We start from the raw sequence: 18,674 nt of genomic DNA on the forward strand, positions 1-18,674 counted from the left end.
TTGTGTCTGTTCTATTCTCACTTTTCTGTCCATTCTATTCTCAGTTTTGTGTCTGTTCTATTCTCTGTTTTGTCTCCGTTCTATTCCAAGTTTTGTCTTCACTCTATGCTCAGTTTTGTCTCCGTTCTATTCTCACTTTCGCGTCCTTCTCATTCTCCCTTTTGTGTCTGTACAATTCTCCTTTTTGTGTCCATTCTATTCCCACTTTCATGTCCATTTGGTTCTCTTTCATGTGCGCTTTATTCTCAGTTTTGTGTCCGTTCTATTCGCAATTTTGTGTATGTTCTATTCTCTCTTTTGTGTCCATTCAATTCTCAGTTTTGTGTCTGTTCTATTCGCAATTTTGTGTATGTTCTATTCTCTCTTTTGTGTCCATTCAATTCTCAGTTTTGCGTCCATTCTGTTCCCAGGTTTGTGTCCATTCAATTGTCTGTTTTGTCTCCGTTCTATTCTCAGTTTTGTGTCCGTTCAATTCTCAGTTTTGTGTCCATTATTCTCAGTTTTGTGTCTGTTCTATGCTTACTTTTGTGTCCGTTCTATTCTCAGTTTCGTGTCCGTTCTATTCTGTTTTGTGTCTGTTCAATTCTCAGTTTTATGTCTTTTCTATTCTCAGTTTCGTGTCCGTTCTATTCTCAGTTTTGTGTCCGTCATATTCTTAGTTTTGTCCCCGTTCTATTCTCACTTTCACATCTTTCTCATTCTCACTTTTCTGTCTGTACAATTCTACCTTTTGTGTCCACTCTATTCCCACTTTCATGTCCATTTTGTTCTCTTTCATGTGCGCATTATTCTCAGTTTAATGTCCGTTCTATTCGCAATTTTGTGTATGTTCTATTCTCTTTTTCTTGTCCATTCAATTCTCAGTTTTGTGCCTATTCTATTCCCACTTTTCTCTCCATTCTATTCTCAGTTTTGTGTTTTTTCTATGCTTAGTTTTGTGTCTTTTCTATGCTTAGTTTTGTGTTTGTTCTAATCTCAGATTTGTGTCCGTTCTATTCTCAGTTTCGTGTCCGTTCTATTCTCAGTTTTGTGTCCGTTCTCTTCTCAGTTTTGTGTCTGTTTTTGTCCATTCTATTCCCAGTTTTCTCTCCGTTCTATTCTCAGTTTTGTCTCCGTTCTATTCTCACTTTCGCGTCTTTCTCATTCTCACTTCTGTGTCTGTATAATTCTCCCTTTTGTGTCCATTCTATTTCCACTTTCATGTCCATTTTTTTCTCTTTCATGTGCGCTTTATTCTCAGTTTTGTGACCATTCTATTTGCAATTTCGTGTATGTTCTATTCTCTCGTGTCCATTCATTTCTCAGTTTCGTATCCGTTCTATTCTCAGTTTTGTGTCCGTTCTATTCTCAGTTTTGTGTCCGTTCCATTCTCAGTTTTGTGTCCGTTCTATTCTCAGTATCGTGTCCGTTCTATTCTCAGTTTTGTGTCTGTTCTATTCCCAGTTTTGTCTCGGTTCTATTCTCAGTTTTGGCTCCGTTCTATTCCCAGTCTTGTCTTCACTCTATGCTCAGTTTTGTGTCCGTTCTATTCTCACTTTCACGTCTTTCTCATTCTCACTTTTGTTTTTGTATAATTCTCCCGTTTGTGTCCATTCTATTCCCACTTTCATGTCCATTTTGTTCTCTTTCATGTGCGCTTTATTCTCAGTTCCATGTCCGTTCTATTCGCAATTTTTTGTATGTTCTATTCTCTCTTTCGTGTGCATTCAATTCTCAGTTTTGTGTCTGTTCTATTCTCACTTTTCTGTCCATTCTATTCTCAGTTTTGTGTCTGTTCTATTCTCAGTTTTGTCTCCATTCTAGTCCCAGTTTTGTCTTCACTCTATGCTTAGTTTTGTCTCCGTTCTATTCTCACTTTCGCGTCTTTCTCATTCTCACTTTTGTGTCTGTACAATTCTCCCTTTTGTGTCCATTCTATTCCCACTTCCATGTCCATTTGGTTCTCTTTCATGTGCGCTTTATTCTCAGTTTTGTGTCCGTTCTATTCGCAATTTTGTTTATGTTCTATTCTCTCTTTTGTGTCCATTCAATTCTCAGTTTTGTGTCTGTTCTATTCTCACTTTTCTGTCCATTCTATTTTCAGTTTTATGTCTTTTCTATGCTTTGTTTTGTGTCCATTCTATTCTCAGTTTTGTGTCTTTTCTATTCTCAGTTTTGTGTCCATTCTATTCTCAGTTTTGCGTCCATTCTGTTCCCAGGTTTGTGTCCATTCTATTGTCTGTTTTGTCTCCGTTCTATTCTCAGTTTTGTATCCGTTCAATTCTCAGTTTTGTGTCCGTTCTATTCTCAGTTTTGTGTCTGTTCTATGCTTACTTTTGTGTCCGTTCTATTCTCAGTTTCGTGTCCGTTCTGTTCTCAGTTTTGTGTCCGTTATATTCTCAGTTTTGTCTCCGTTCTATTCCCAGTTTTGTCTTCATTCTATTCTCAGTTTTGTCTCCGTTCTATTCTCACTTTCACGTCTTTCTCATTCTCACTTTTCTGTCTGTACAATTCTACCTTTTGTGTCCACCCTATTCCCACTTTCATGTCTATTTTGTTCTCTTTCATGTGCGCTTTATTCTCAGTTTCGTGTCCGGTCTATTCACAATTTTGTGTATGTTCTATTCTCTCTTTCATGTCCATTCAATTCTCAGTTTTGTGTCTATTCTATTCTCACTTTTCTGTCCATTCTATTCTCAGTTTTGTGTCTTTTCTACGCTTAGTTTTGTGTTTGTTCTAATCTCAGATTTGTGTCCATTCTATTCTCAGTTTTGTGTCCGTTCAATTCTCAGTTTCGTGTCTGTTCTATTCTCAGTTTCCTGTCTGTTCTATTCTCAGTTTTGTGTCTGTTCTATTCTCAGTTTTTGTCCGTTCTATTCCCAGTTTTGTCTCCATTCTATTCTCTGTTTTGTCTCCGTTCTATTCTCACTTGCACGTCTTTCTCATTCTCACTTTTGTGTCTGTACAATTCACCCTTTTGTGTCCATTCTATTTCCACTTTCATGTCCATTTTGTTCTCTTTCATGTGCGCTTTATTCTCAGTTTTGTGACTGTTCTATTTGCAATTTCGTGTATGTTCTATTCTCTCGTGTCCATTCATTTCTCAGTTTCGTGTCCATTCTATTCTCAGTTTTGTGTCCATTCAATTCTCAGTTTCGTGTCAGTTCAATTCTCAGTTTCGTGTCAGTTCAATTCTCAGTTTCGTGTCCGTTCTATTCTCTGTTTCGTGTCCGTTCTATTCCCTGTTTTATCTCCATTCTATTCTCAGTTTCGTGTCCGTTCAATTCTCAGTTTCATGTCTGTCCTACTCTTGGTTATGTGTCCATTCTGTTCTCGCTTTCATGTCCGTTATATTCTCATTTTTGTGTCCGTTCTATTCTAATTTTCATGTCCATTCTATTCTTGCTTTCATGTCCATTCATTTCCCACTTTTGTGTCTGTTTTATTCTCAATTTCATGTCCGTTCAATTCTCAGTTTCATGTCCGTTCTATTCTCCCTTTCGTGTCCGCTCTATTCTCGCTTTTGTGTCCTTTCTATTCTCGCTTTTGTGTCCATTCAATTCTCAGTTTTGTGTCCATTCAATTCTCAGTTTTGTGTCCGTTCTATTCTCAGTTTTGTGTCCGTTCTATTCTCAATTTTGTGTCCGTTCAATTCTCAGTTTCATGTCCGTTCTATTCTCCCTTTCATGTCCATTCTGTTCTTGCTTTTGTGTCCGTTCTATTCTCACTTTAGTGTCTGTTCTATTCTCATCTTACTGTCTGTTCTATTCTCGCTTTTGTGTCCGTTCTATTCTCGCTTTTGTGTCCGTTCTATTCGCACTTTAGTATCCGTTCTATTCTCGCTTTTTTGTCCGTTCTGTTCTCTCTTTCTTGTCCATTCTATTCTCACTTTTGTGTCCGTTCTATTCTCACTTTAGTGTCCGTTCTATTCTCGCTTTTGTGTCCGTTCTGTTCTCTCTTTCTTGTCCATTCTATTCTCACTTTTGTGTCCGTTCTATTCTCAATTTCGTGTCCATTGTATTTTCCCCTCATGTCCGTTCGATTCTCACCTTCATGACCATTCCATTCTCATTTTTCTGTCTGTTCTATTCTCACTTCCGTGTCCATTCTATTCTCAGTTTCACATATGTTCTATTCTCAAACTCGGGGCCATTCTATTCTCGCTTTAATGTTCGTTCAATTCTCCCTTTCGTGTCCATTTTCTTCTCACTTTCGTGTCTATTCTGTTCTCTCGTGTTCGTTGTATTCTCACTCTCATATCCATTTTATTCTCAGATTCATGTAAGTTCTATTCTCACTTTCGTGTCTGCTCTATTCTCACCCTTGTGTCCATTCTATTCTCGCTTTCCTGTCCGTTCTATTCTCACTTTCATGCCCATTCTATTCTCAATTTTGTGCCCATTCTAATCTCGGTGTCGTGTCCGTTCTATTTTCACTTTCGTGTCCGTTCTGTTCTCGCTTTCGTGTCTGTTCTATTCTCCCTTTATGTCAGTTTGACTCTCACTTTCTTGTCCGTTCTATTCTCAGTTTAGTGTCCGTTCTATTCTCACTTTTGTGTCCATTCTAATCTCAGTGTCATGTCTGTTCTATTTTCACTTTCGTGTCCATTCTATTTTCACTTTCTTGTCCGTTCTATTCTCAGTTTTGTGTAAATCTTGTTCTCAGTTTTGTGTCCATTCTATTCTCAGTTTTTTGCCCGTTCTGTTTTGAATTTTATGTCCGTTCTATTCTTGCTTTCGTGCCTGTTGTCTTCAGTTTTGTGTCTGTTCTATTCTCAGTTTCATGTCCATTCTAGTTTCAATGTCGTGCCCCTGCAATTCTCACTTTCATGCTCGTAGTCTTCTCAGTTTTGTGCCCATTCTATTCTCAATTTCTGATTCCATTCTTTTTTCCTGTCTCTCCTATTCACAGGTAGTAAAGTTAACTGCTTTGTTTAGAGTGTCCATAGAACAATGTTTTAAATGCTCAGATATCCGCTAATGATGGTGTTGTCAAGAGAGCGAGGAATAAGCAGTAATCCAAGCTTCAGTAGGGGCTGAAATTAAAAGAAAAGATAATATTTTGAGGCATGCAATTACTATGACAACCAAGTGCAGGTGTTTGCAGCATTGTATTGATCCTATGAATAACAATCACACTGGCACTATAACACTACGCAAAAAAAGCATCTCAAACAAAGAAAACAAATACTCTTTTTGTTAAACAAATCAGCCCTGAAGAGATACTTATTGCCAATTTTTAATGTCCTGCTCTTTATATTCTGTCTCAAACAGCTCAGTGCTGACATAAAGGAAACAGTTTTCACATACAACAATCTGCTGACTCTCACACCACAGCAACCTGAGAACTGATGGAGATCGAGATTTGTTCCTCAATGTGAAATACACTCAACATTGTGTTATGTAAATGTCATAGAATCATACACTATTATACTCCTGATAGCCAGTTGAGGAAGAAGAAACCAGAGCCGGTTTTTACTCAGAATAGATTTTATTCACAGTATGAAACAGTACAGGTAGATATCTCCTGATTCCACTCTACTCCTGTAAGTGTCAGTAACTGCCTCTTTATATATACTCAAGTAACCATACAATCATTGCCCTCCACCTGCGTGTACTTAACCTCAAATGGTGCAGTTAACAAGAGGGAGCCATTCAGCCCATCATGTCTGTGCTGGTTCTCTGAAAGAGTTACTCGCCATCCTATTCCCATTGTTTTCCCCAAAGCTCTGCATTTTTTTTCAGTAAATGTCCAATTCCTTTTTGAAAGGTAATATTGAATCCGATTCTAAAACACACAAACACACACATGCATGCACACATACACATACACACACAAAGGTAGGTTAAAGATTGTCTCAAGGGGAAAAGCATGTAATTGCACAAAGATGGGTGGCAGGTCAGAAGATTGGACAGAATATAAAAAACAGCAAAGAATGACCAAGAGAGTGATAAAGAAGGAAAAATATGAGTATGAGAGAAAGCCAGTTAGAAATATAAAAACAGATAGTAAGTGTTTCTATAGACATTTTAAAAAGAAAAGAGTTAACAAAGTGAGCATTGGTCCTGTAGAAAGTGAGTCTGGGTAATTACTAATGGAAAATGAGGAGATGGTATTGAACTTCACTATAGAGGATACAAGCAACATCCCAGAAATAGCTGTAAATCAGGAAATGGAAGGGAGGGGGCAATTCAACAAAATTACAATCGCCAGAGAAGTGGTATTGAGCAAATTATTGGAGCTGCAGGCTGTGATTGCAGAGTTGGGAGATGCAGATGGATCTGGGTGTATTAGTGCATGAATCGCAAAAGGTTAGTATGCAGCTACAGAAAGTAATTAGGAAAGCTAAGAGGATGTTATTGTTTATTGCCAGAGGAATTGAATACAAAAGTAGGGAGGTTATGCTTCAGTTATTTAGGGCGGTGGTGAGACCACATCTGGAGTACTGTGTACAGTATTGGTCTCCTTATTTAAGGAAAGATGTAAGTGCTTTGGAAACAGATCAGAGAAGTTTACTAAACTAATAATGGGCAAGTTATCTCATGAGGACACTTTGGACAGGCGAAGCTTATATCCACTGGAGTTTAGAAGAGTAAGAGGCAACTAGATTGAAACATATTAGATCCTGAGGAGTCTTGACAGGGTGGTTGTAGAGAGGATGTTTCTTCTTTTGGAAGGATCTAGAACTAGGGGTCACCGTTTGAAAATAAGGGGTCGCTCTTTTAAGACAGAGATGAGAAGAATTTTTTCTCTCAGAGGGTTGTGATTCTTTGGGACTCTCTTTCTCAAAAGGCAGTGAAAGCAGAGTCTTTAAATATTTTTAAGGCAGAGCTAAATATATTCTTGATAAGCAAGGGGTGAAAGGACAGTGGGTAGGTGGGAATGTGGAGTTACGGTCACATTCAGATCAGCCATGATCTTATTGAATGGCAGAGCAGGCTCGAGGGGCCGAGTGGCCTACTCCTGCTCTTAATTCATACATTCACATGTTCACACACAAACAAACACACACACGACAAACCAGGTTACAGGAAACTGAAGTAACAAAACAGTTTTGACTTGAACTCTGTGTTCCATGTGCATTGAGGTTTTGTTTAAGCACACATGATTGTTTTCCAGCTGAGATGGTATATTAATTGCTGACATTATAGGCCCAAATAACTTTTTAAGGAGAGAGTAATTGTTGAGTTAAATCTTTACCAGCTACAATTGTCCAAGTACCATGTCAAGGTTTTCAAATGAGCTCAAATGGACACATTGAGGTCATCCAAAAGTATTAGAAGTATAATAAAATTCTCATTGTTGAAACAGTTCATCGGGAGACCATGAAATCATATTATATGATTTGGGTAGGCCAACAGCATCATGCTGTGTTTAAACAAAACCTCACTGTGTATGGAACCAAGGATTCAAGTGAAAATTGTTTTGTTTCCCCAATCTCCTGTATATTGGTTTGTCTTCTATCAGCATCCTGTACAATGCTTTGCTTTCTCTCTGCCTCCTCTACCCTGTTTTATCTTCTCTTCATCTCCTGTCCTCGTTTTGTGATTTTGTCGTTTCCTGTACCTGTTTTCTGTTCTTGGTCTCATATGCTCTGTTTTATACTTTCTCAATATCTCATTACAAATCACAGGAGGTAACACTATATTTGAAAGCAGATCACATGATATACACTGTTTACTATCCATGTGACAAGTTGCTTAATCTTTGCATATCATTGCTGACCTTTCTTCAATGCATTATCTCTTGTGAACACTCTTTGCAGAAAAGTATTGCTCGAAAGTGAAATGGATAAAGCTGGATTAATCCTATCTTGTACTGTTGAAATACAAACAAAGTCACAGAAAGTACTGAAACATCTATCCAAGCAAGAGACTGAATCTTACTGTGATCCTATCTTCAGCCTCCATTCACTGCAGTAGATACAGAAAAGGTGACCGGGGTGCTGATTCAGCCCTTCACTTCTCAATTACAGTAATCAGAAGTAATTGGTCTCTCCATTCTCCCCTCATTACTGCTGATAATTGATAGAACTTTATCCTTAACCTCTCCACCTCCTCTTTTAACAGGTTCCTTAAAATCTCCATTTTTGACAAAGCTTTTTGGTCACGTCCTAATATCCCCTTATGTGCCTCTATGTCGAATTTTGCTTGATAACCCTCTTGTGAAGCATCTTATCACATTTTATTGCATTAAAGTTGCAGTAGAAACGTTTTTCTTTCATTCATGGGGTGTGACACTGCTAAAAAGGCCAGCATTTATTGCCCAAACATAAGTGTCCCTGAGAAGGTGGTGGTGAGCCACCTTCTTGAACTGCTGCAGTTGTGTATTGTAGGTACACCCCACAGAGCTGTTAGGAAAGGAATTCCAGGATTTTCATCCATGACAGTGAAGGAACAGCAATAAAGTTCCATATTTATTTGCTTAGAAATTATCTACATAATTCCAGGCACATTTTCCAGATGAAAAGAGTTTTGTGAGCAGGTCACAAATGGTAATGTAGGCTGTTAATTATCCTGTCTTAGCTTTATTAAGAACATAAAACATAAGAAATAGGAGCAGGAGCAGGCCATTCAGCCCCTCAAGCCTTCCCCACCATTCAATAAGATCATGGCTGATCTGTCCCAGGCCTCAACTCCACTTTCGCGCCAGCTCCTCATAGCCCTCAACTCCCCGATATATCAAAAATCTATCTACCTCCTCTTTAACTACTTTCAGTGATCTAGCCTCCATAACTCTCTAGGGTAGAGAATTCCAGACAATCACTATCCTCTGAGGGGAGAAATTCCTTCAGATCTCAGTTTTCAATGAGTGTCCCCTTATTCTGTAACTATGTCCCCTAGTTCAAGGTTCCCCCACTAGTGGAAACATCTTCTCAACATCTACCCTGTCAAGCCCCATCAGATCACCCTCATTCTTCTAAACTCTAATGAGTAAAGGCCTAACCTGTTTAGCCATTCTACATCCTACCTTCTTGTGCTTTAGCAGGACATTCTACAAAATGGAGGCTACCTCTACAACCATTTGAGCCAATGGATTTCTTCCATAGTGCCAGATGTCACAAAATGACTTCACTCTTTTCTCATCCAATCGTATTATCTTTATGGAAAAGTGTGTTTCTGGGATTCAGCTAGAGACTCCTTTCTCATATTGTGGTATTTACACCTGCCTACATTGCTAACATGTTATCAGTTCCAATCGAGACTGAAACCTTTTCTGACACATTTTAGAAATGATAAATAAGGCATATTTTATGCTTGAAAGAGTATTAAGGGCAATAAAACCAAGCTGGGTAGGTCAAATTAAGATCCAAAAGGAAAGAGACATGTCGGTGGATTGGGCAGAAACGTGGAAGATGAAGTTCAATGCAGAGAAATGTGTGGTGATTCCATTTTGGCAGGAAGAATATGGTGAAATAGTATAAAATAAAGGGAGAAACTCTAAAGGAGGTGCAGGAACAGAAGGATCTCGGTGCACATATACATAGGTCATTGAAGATGGCAGGGCATGCTGAGAGAGCAGTTAATAAAGCACATGGTATCATAAGTTTTATTAATAGAGGCATTGAGTACAAGAGCAAGGAGGTCATGTTGAACTTTTATAAGACACTAATTAGGCCTCATTTGGAGTACTGCCTCCCGTTCTAGGTGCCATACTTGAGAAAGGATGTGAAGGCTTGGAGAGAGTACAGAGGAGATTCACAAGAATGATTCCAGGGATAAAAAACTGTAGTTATGAGGATAGATTGGAGAAGTTGGGACTCTTCCTTGAAGAAAAGAAGGCTGAGAGGAGACTTGATAGAGGTATTCAAGACTGTGAGGGGTATGGACAGGGTAAATAGTGAGAAGCTGTTCCCACTCAAGAGAACATCAAGAACCAGAGGGCACAGATTCAAAATAATTGGCAAAAGGAGTAACTGCGATGTCAGGAGAAAAAAATTTCACCCAGAGGATGGTTGGAGTCTGGAATGAACTTCCTGAAAGGGTGGTGGAGGCAGGTTTGATTGAGGTATTCAAAAGGGAATTGGATTGCTATCTTAAAATAAATAATGTGCAAAGTTATGAGGATAAGGCAGGGGATGGGGTTTAGGTGGAATGCTCTTTCGGAGAGCCAGTGCAGACTCGATGGGCCAAATGATCTCCTTCTGCGCTGTAAAGATTCTGTGATATCAACCTTGATCTAATTGAATGGCAGGGCCGTCTCAAGGATCTAAAAGGTCTACACCTATTCCATTTGGATCAGAACATGGTGTCACCCTACTGTGTCCCAGAGTGAGATGACAGCTGTCACTTAGAATTACAACAGCCTCTTAATGCTGCTGAACCACTGTATACCTTGGCATACAGGGCAGGGTAAATATGGTTGGCTCTGGGGCTTGGGGGAAGTCAGGCACAAGTGACACAATGGGCTATTGTCCACCTATTCTTTCAAGTACATATAGTAACAGATAACAATGTTTAATTTTAGGATGGGGAAGTCAAACACCTTCTGCTACTGAGTCCTCAGTCATACACCCCTTAGTAAGATATACAATTGATTTGATTAATTGTGCTGAAGAGTTATTATGTTAACGTCCAATTGTTTGGAAGGTTTGTGAGGCTTTTTGCATGACAATCCAATGTTCTCTAATTTATTCTTTCATGAGATGTGGGTGTCACTAGCATTTGTTGACCATCCCTAATTGCTCTTGAACTGAATGGCTTGCTAGGCCATTTCAGAGGACTCAGTGGGTCTGGAGTCACATGTAAATCAGGCCAGGTAAGGGTGGCAGATTTCCTTTCCTAAAATGAATAGGGAATCAGATGGATTTTTACAACAAAAAATGACAGTTGTCATGGTCACTATTACTGAGATCAGTTTTATATTCCAGATATTAATTGAATTTAAATTCCACCTGCTGCTATGGTAGCATTTGAACGTGTGTTATGAGAGCATTAGCCTGATTCTTGATTACTGGTCACAGACATTACAACTACATTCACAACCATCTCCCCTAATTACTATCCCAATTTGTTTAGTTAAGAGTACCAGCTGCTTTATTCAAACTAAAGTTGACTGCACGTTACTATTTAGAAGGTCTCCGGCTCTCTTTTATTTTGTTTTTTTGTTTTCACGATCTGACTGACTCCCATGGATTAGGTAGTACAGGGTGTTGATATTACCCTTTAGTTTGACAGATGTTTCTGTGTTGGCAGGTTTGGAGGCTAACAGGCTCATAAAATGCAATGGTGTAATCATGGAAATATCATCCAGCCAGGAATATTAACTTTTAATCCACTTTTCTGTAGAAAAAAAATGGGAATATTTCTAAATTGGTGAAAGAGAGTCTCTTGGGAGTTTAGTTTAGGGACAGTCCACACCTGCAGCACACAACTGGGAGCAGTTGATTTAAAGAATTATGCATCTACCCCAGACTATGCAATGATGCTCTGTATTTCTGCACCAACTTCCCCTATTATTCTGTACCCATTGGTGTTTAAATTCTGCTTCATGATGGTGTAAACATCAGTCACCAGTTTTATACTTCATCCAATTCTCTTTTCCATTTACGTTGTCTGTACTCAGGAAAATTAGGTCCACGTGTGGCCTAAATTTCGCTTTGTTAAAGGGACTGTTGGAGGTTTCCACCTAAAAAGTATCCTTAAAATAAATAGTGTAAATGTGGATCTTGGCAGACTCTTGTGATATACAAGGTGAAGGGTAATAGTGACATAGTGGTAATGTCACTGCACCAGTTATCCAGAGGCCCAGCTCATGCTCTGGGGACATGAGTTCAAATACCACCATAGCAACTGGTAGAATTTAAATCTAATTAATAAAATCTGGAATTGGAAAGCTGGTCTCAGTAATAGTGAGCATGGAACTATCATTGATTGTCATAAAAACCCATCTGGTTCACTAATGCCCTTTCGGGAAGGGAATCTGCCATCCTTACCTGCACTGGCCTAAATATGACTTCAGACCCACAGCAATGTGGTCGACTCTTGACTGCCCTCTGAAATGGTGTAGCAAACAAAGGGTTAATTAGCAATGGCCATCAAATGCTGGCATTGCCAGTGACACTCACATCTCATGAAAGAGTTAAAAAAAACTCCTGATAGCCAGTTGGTGAAGGAAGAAACCAGAGTCAGTCTTTACTTGGAATAGATTTGCTCACAGAGTGAAACATTACAGGTGTATATCTCCTAGCAGTACTACACACCTGTGTCAGTATCTCTTTGTAATTCTTTCAGAGTCAGACAATTAAACTAAATTAACAAAATAAGGGATAAAGGAAACACAACCCCTAAGTTAGGTTAGCTGTAAAACCAAAGACAAAGTTTAAAGAAAACTTACAAACATCAAATCAAAATGTGATTATGAGGGTCGATAAAGCACCCCAGACCCCACGCTGCCCACTGGGCACGGAAGGCCGCAATGGTGCCGGCAGACACAGCGTAATCCCTCTCCAGGGAAGTATCTCTTTGGATGTGCTCAAGTAACCATTTCAAATCAATGCCATCCACCTGTATGCACTTAAACTCAATTGATACAATTAACACCTTAAGCCTACTGATTCTGGTGAAGCAATCCTTCAAAATCTATGACCTAGGCATCATTTATATGAGCTCACCAACAAATCAGATTTGGAGTTCAGGCCACTGCATCCTTGTTGTGGTGGAGGGTTGGTGTCATAGTGAGGGGGCTGAGTGGGAACCTGCAATAGTCTTTGGCACTGCCGTAAAACCATGAGGAGTGCACCTATATCTTCCAGCTCCTTACCACACTATTTTGGTCGAGGTGTGCTGCAGTCATTTGAAGGATCACCGGTAAGGCTGCATGCAGAGCTAGTTTTCCTGAAGGCAATTGCTCATGCACAGGAAACTTCTAGGGCAGACCAATTTCAGGAAGAGGGCTCTGAAACAGGAGTTAGGACCCTTCTCTGAGTTTTCAAACTTACTGGCTTTCGGGAAAGGGTTCTACATGCCTCTTTTCCTGCCTTCACCAATACAACAGGTGGTGCAATTCTGGTGTGGAATGTGTTGCACACCAAACACTGCATTGGACACTTTGGCCCTTGGATTAGGAAGAGGCATCAACTAGTTTCTAGACTGTATTTGCCCAAGGACCTAGGATCGAACGTCTAGTCCTGTTACTGCCAGTACCATCTGGATTTTGACACCAGATATGCCTAGAGCATTGATATCTCTATCAGCCTCTTACTGCAACCTCAGGCACCTCAGACAAAGAGCCTTCTTGTTCAACCCACTTCCTGAACCACATATAATAAACGTTTGTAATGAAAGGCTTGAAAGAATGTCTATTTCTAGAGCACCTTTCACAACCCAAGGACATCCCAAGTACTTTATAACCAATGAAGTAGTTTTTGAAATGCCATAACTGTTGTAATGTATTTAACACTGAAGTCAATTTGAGCTCAGCAAGGTCCCACAAACAGCAATGTGATAATGACCAAAAAATCCGTAATCTCCTTGCATATTTACATTTCTGAATATAAGGTTCACTAGTAACCATTTAATGAGAGTTGCATTAAATTTTGAGAGTGTTGTCCAATATAATGAACATTGATGCTCAGCGGATAGAGGGGCCAGAAAGACAGTGAGAGTTCAGTGAGCAGAGGGGAGAGAAAGGCAGTGAGAGTTCAGTGAGCAGAGGGGAGAGAAAGACACTGAGAGTTCTGTGAGCAGAAAGGAGAGAAAGGCAGTGAGAGTTCAGTGAGCAGCGGGGACATAAAGGCAATGAGAGTTCAGTGAGGAGAGGGGAGAGAAAGGCAGTGAGAGTTCAGTGAGCTGAGGGGAGAGAAAGGCAGTGAGAGTTCGGTGAGCAGAGGGGAGAGAAAGGCAGTGAGAGTTCAGTGAGCAGCGGGGACATAAAGGCAATGAGAGTTCAGTGAGCAGAGGGGAGAGAAAGACACTGAGAGTTCTGTGAGCAGAAAGGAGAGAAAGGCAGTGAGAGTTCAGTGAGCAGAGGGGACATAAAGGCAATGAGAGTTCAGTGAGCAGAGGGGAGAGAAAGGCAGTGAGAGTTCGGTGAGCAGAGGGGAGAGAAAGGCAGTGAGAGTTCAGTGAGCAGAGGGGAGAGAAAGACACTGAGAGTTCAGTGAGTAGAGGGGAGAGAAAGGCAGTGAGAGTTCAGTGAGCAGAGGGGAGAGAAAGGCAGTGAGAGTTCAGTGAGCAGAGGGGAGAGAAAGGCAGTGAGAGTTCGGTGAGCAGAGGGGAGAGAAAGGCAGTGAGAGTTCTGTGAGCAGAAAGGAGAGAAAGGCAGTGAGAGTTCAGTGAGCAGAGGGGAGAGAAAGGCAGTGAGAGTTCAGTGAGCAGAGGGGAGAGAAAGACACTGAGAGTTCTGTGAGCAGAAAGGAGAGAAAGGCAGTGAGAGTTCTGTGAGCAGAAAGGAGAGAAAGGCAGTGAGAGTTCAGTGAGCAGAGGGGACAGAAAGGCAGTGAGAGTTCAGTGAGCAGAGGGGACATAAAGGCAATGAGAGTTCAGTGAGCAGAGGGGACATAAAGGCAATGAGACTTCAGTGAGCAGAGGGGAGAGAAAGGCAGTGAGAGTTCGGTGAGCAGAGGGGAGAGAAAGGCAGTGAGAGTTCAGTGAGCAGAGGGGAGAGAAAGGCAGTGAGAGTTCAGTGAGCAGAGGGGACAGAAAGGCAATGAGAGTTCAGTGAGCAGAGGGGACAGAAAGGCAGTGAGAGTTCAGTGAGCAGAGGGGACAGAAAGACAGTGAGAGTTCAGTGAGCAGAGGGGAGAGAAAGGCAGTGAGAGTTCGGTGAGCAGAGGGGAGAGAAAGGCAGTGAGAGTTCAGTGAGCAGAGGGGAGAGAAAGGCAGTGAGAGTTCGGTGAGCAGAGGGGAGAGAAAGACAGTGAGAGTTCGGTGAGCAGAGGGGAGAGAAAGGCAGTGAGAGTTCAGTGAGCAGAGGGGACAGAAAGGCAGTGAGAGTTCAGTGAGCAGAGGGGAGAGAAAGGCAGTGAGAGTTCAGTGAGCAGAGGGGACAGAAAGGCAGTGAGAGTTCGGTGAGCAGAGGGGACAGAAAGGCAGTGAGAGTTCGGTGAGCAGAGGGGAGAGAAAGGCACTGAGAGTTCAGTGAGCAGAGGGGACAGAAAGGCAGTGAGAGGGAAGCTGAGGACAATCAGAGCCCGCGACCTGAAACAAAAGTTGAGGTGAGACATCACAGGAAAGTTGCAAGTTGATTGGCTGGTGAGTATTGCTGCTTGGGGACTAAATATAAACAACTGGCAAATTTAAAACAATAAAAATATTAAGTATTAGTAATACTAATATTATTGTATTGTACACTTAGTAATACAAGTTATTATTTGTAATTATGATTAGTTAATTATTAATAATACAAGTGAGTAGCTGGTGAGAATTATATCTTTTATCTTTTATTTTTAAGTAAGGTTTATTACTACCCGTAAAGTGTGATAAGTATTAGTAGGATTTATCAGTATTAATAAGGCTGATTAATAGAAGTAAGGTTTATTAATAGCAGTAAAGTTTATTATAAAGCCATGTCCATGGCACCACTGGTGGTTCAGCTGTATAGGGTGGTGGTGGGGGTGGGTGGGTGGCAGCAGAGGGGGGTACAAGGAATACTAGAAGAGCAATAGTGATAGGTGATTCGATAATTAGGGGAATAGATAGGCTTTCTACAGCCACAGATGTGAATCCTGGATGGCGTGTTGCCTCCTTGATGCCAGGGTCAAGGATGTCACTGAACGGCTGCAGAGCACCCTGATGGGGAAGGATGAACAGCCAGCAGTCATGGTCCACGTTGGTATGAACGACACAGGCAGAAGGAGGGATGTAGTCCTGCCGTCAGAATTTGGGGAGCTAGGCAGGGAATTAGCAGACAGGACCTCAGAGGTAGAAACCTCTGGATTACTCCCTGTATCACCCACAAGTGAGTATAGAAATAGGATAAGGCAGATGAATTTGTAACTGGAAAGATGGTGCAGGAGGGAGGGATTTAGATTCTTGGGACATTGGGACCGGCTCTGGGGGAGATGGGACCTGTACGGGCCAGACGGGCTGTACCTAAATAGACTGAGTATCTTGCTGGGCATTTTGCTAGTGCTATTGTGGAGTTGTTATGACCGTTCCCCAGGCAAGGTCCCCTAATTTTTTATAATCCCAGACAAGTTACCCCAACTTATTAACTTCCTGAGCAGGACCCCAATTTTGTTATGCTCACAGGTGAGGAGCAATGATCTGGCTCCCCTTCTTTATTCAACCCCCTGAGTTGGTCACACAAGGTTAATTTAAGGGGATCCCTTTTCCCCCAGATATCTTTTCCAAGTCCAAATGAATTTATGTTTTAGAAGGAGCCAATTTAACCAGGCTTTCTTGAGTCAAAGAAAGGGTAAGTTTATTAGTTACCAAAAACCCAAGAAACAATAATAAAAACACAACACACATTCCCACAGATCAGAAATGAGAAGGTGAGTCCAAATAAAAGTTAAAAAGATATACGCATCAGTCTTTGGCTTGTCCGTGAGGCATTGGTGGTGAAACATTATGGCCGTTAAGTTGGATGTTTCCAGTACAGCTGGCACTTTAGCACTTGGTTTGGAGACACTTGGTTCTGCAGGTTGACTGAAGAAGGTGTCCTATTTCCTTTTTGACTGTGGTGTTGCTGACTGGCCTCCAACAACAGAATGGGAGCCTTTGCCTTCAAGCTGCAATGGGTGCCTAGTTAATATTCTTCTGCTTTGGCTCTCACAAGTACACAATAGCACACCAGAACTAGAACACACAGATCAGGTCTGTAGCTAGCTTTTTAACCCTTTTCCTTGTGTATTCCTGGAAGGGAGAAAATAAACATATCTTTTTCCCAGAGTCTATTTTCTTTTAACTCAGATCATTTCCACATTCTGAGATATAATTCAACAGGAGATGGTTTCTGCTGAGATGTGGTAATCAGTCTCGATTCTCTCTGCAACCAGAGGAGATTAAAGTTCAGTCTTCTGAATTTCATCTCTTCTTTTCATGTGTTTCTGTCTGAAATAGGCCTTAGGTGTGACATTCCATTTTCTCACTGGACTAGTCAGTCAAATATAATTGACATAGAAATTTTCCAGAAAGTGGTTACTTTATATTCTCAACTAGTTTTTGCTCAGTGTCTTTGCTTGTAAGTCTTTTTTTTAAAAACAAACACATGTCTTCCTTAAAAGTGCAATATGCCCATAAGTAATTTGGGGCTGTAATCCACTGTCATGACAGAATCTTTAAACCAACTTGATAGGGGTGTGGGAACTGGGAGATAATATCAATGACGACTACCAAGGTGCACATAATACTGGGCGAGACTGATTGAATTAGAATTAGAATTAGGAATCATAAGTTAATAAGTGGGGTCAGAGTAAGGGAGAAAGTAATACAGTCTAAAATCAGGTTTAGTGTGCACATATGTGAATGTATGGAGTGTGATAAATAAGATTGATGAGTCACAGGCTCAGATTGCTATGTGGAAACCTAATGTTGTGGCAATAACAGAGACCTGGCTCAAAGAAGGGCAGGACTGTGCTAAATATCCCTGGATACAAGATGTTCAGGACACATAGGAAAGGAAGAAAAATGGATGGGTGATGTCATGATTAAGGAGAGCATTGCAGTGCTGAAGTGAGAGTGGGGATGTCCCAGAGGGTTCAAGGACAGCATCTACTTGGTTAGAGATAAGGAACAAAAAGGTACAAATACACTACTCGGTATTGTCTATAGGCCACCAACTACTGGGGAGGATGTAGAGAAACAAATTTGCAAGGAAATTATAGACAGGTTAAATGAGTGGACAAAACTTTGGCAGAGAGAGTATTATGTGGGAAAATGTGAACTTGTCCACTTTGGCAGGAAGAATAGAAAAGCAGCATATTATTTAAATGGAGAGAGATTGCAGAACTCTGTGGTACAGAGGGATCTAGATGCCCTGGTACATGATGAATCACAAAAAGTTAGTATACAGTTATAGCAAGTGATTAGTAAGGTAAATGGAATGTCAGTGTTTATTGAATGGGGAATGGAATATAAAAGTAGGGAAGTTTTACTGCAGCTGTACAGGACCTTGGTGATACCACATCTGGAATCCTGTATTGATTTGGTCTCCTTATTTGAAAAATATATAATTATGTTAAAAGCAGCTCAGAGAAGGTTCACTCGACTCATTCCTGGGATGAGGGGCTTATCTTATTAAGGTTGAACAGGTTGGGCCTATTCCCACTGGAGTTTAGAAGAATGGGAGGTGATCTTATTGAAACATATAAGATCCTGAGGGGGCTTCATAGGGTAGATACCAGGAGGATATTTCCACTTGTGGGAGAGACTGGAACCGGGGGGTACAGATTAAGAATAAGAGATCATGTGTTTAAGACTAAAATGAGAAGATTTTTTTTCTCCAAGAGGGTCATTATTATGTGAAATTCTCTTCCCCAAAGACCAGGGATGGCTGAGTCATTTATTCAAGATTTTTGATGGACAAGAGAGTCAAGGGTTATGGGGGCAGACGGCAAAGTGAATTGAGACCAGAACCATATCAGCCTGATATTATTTCATGGCAGAACAATTTTGAAGTGCTGAATGGCGTACTCCTGCTCCAAGGTCCTATGTTCCTATAAGGAAAAACAATTTTATGCAGTGAGTGGTTAAGTTCTTCTTGTTTCTTTTTTCTCTATTTGGCTGACATAGACACGATGGACTGAACGT

At 40.7% G+C, this 18,674-nt stretch overlaps 1 protein-coding gene across 2 annotated transcripts in view; it reads right to left on the minus strand.

Moving 5' to 3' along the window:
- LOC121281895 (peptidyl-prolyl cis-trans isomerase FKBP5-like) overlaps positions 1–18,674 on the minus strand; it is a 257,052-nt gene that overhangs the window by 214,061 nt on the left and 24,317 nt on the right. The window contains exon 1 of one of the 2 annotated variants that reach the window (XM_041195035.1): positions 4,804–4,879. The exons of the other annotated variant lie outside the window; for it this stretch is intronic. Coding sequence (XP_041050969.1) covers positions 4,804–4,809 — 6 coding nt within the window. The 5' untranslated portion in view covers positions 4,810–4,879. Of the gene's footprint in view, positions 1–4,803; positions 4,880–18,674 lie in introns of those variants that run through there. 2 annotated transcript variants of the gene reach the window in all.

Source organism: Carcharodon carcharias, chromosome 9, assembly GCF_017639515.1.
Source record: "Carcharodon carcharias isolate sCarCar2 chromosome 9, sCarCar2.pri, whole genome shotgun sequence".
Lineage (NCBI taxonomy): Eukaryota > Metazoa > Chordata > Chondrichthyes > Lamniformes > Lamnidae > Carcharodon > Carcharodon carcharias.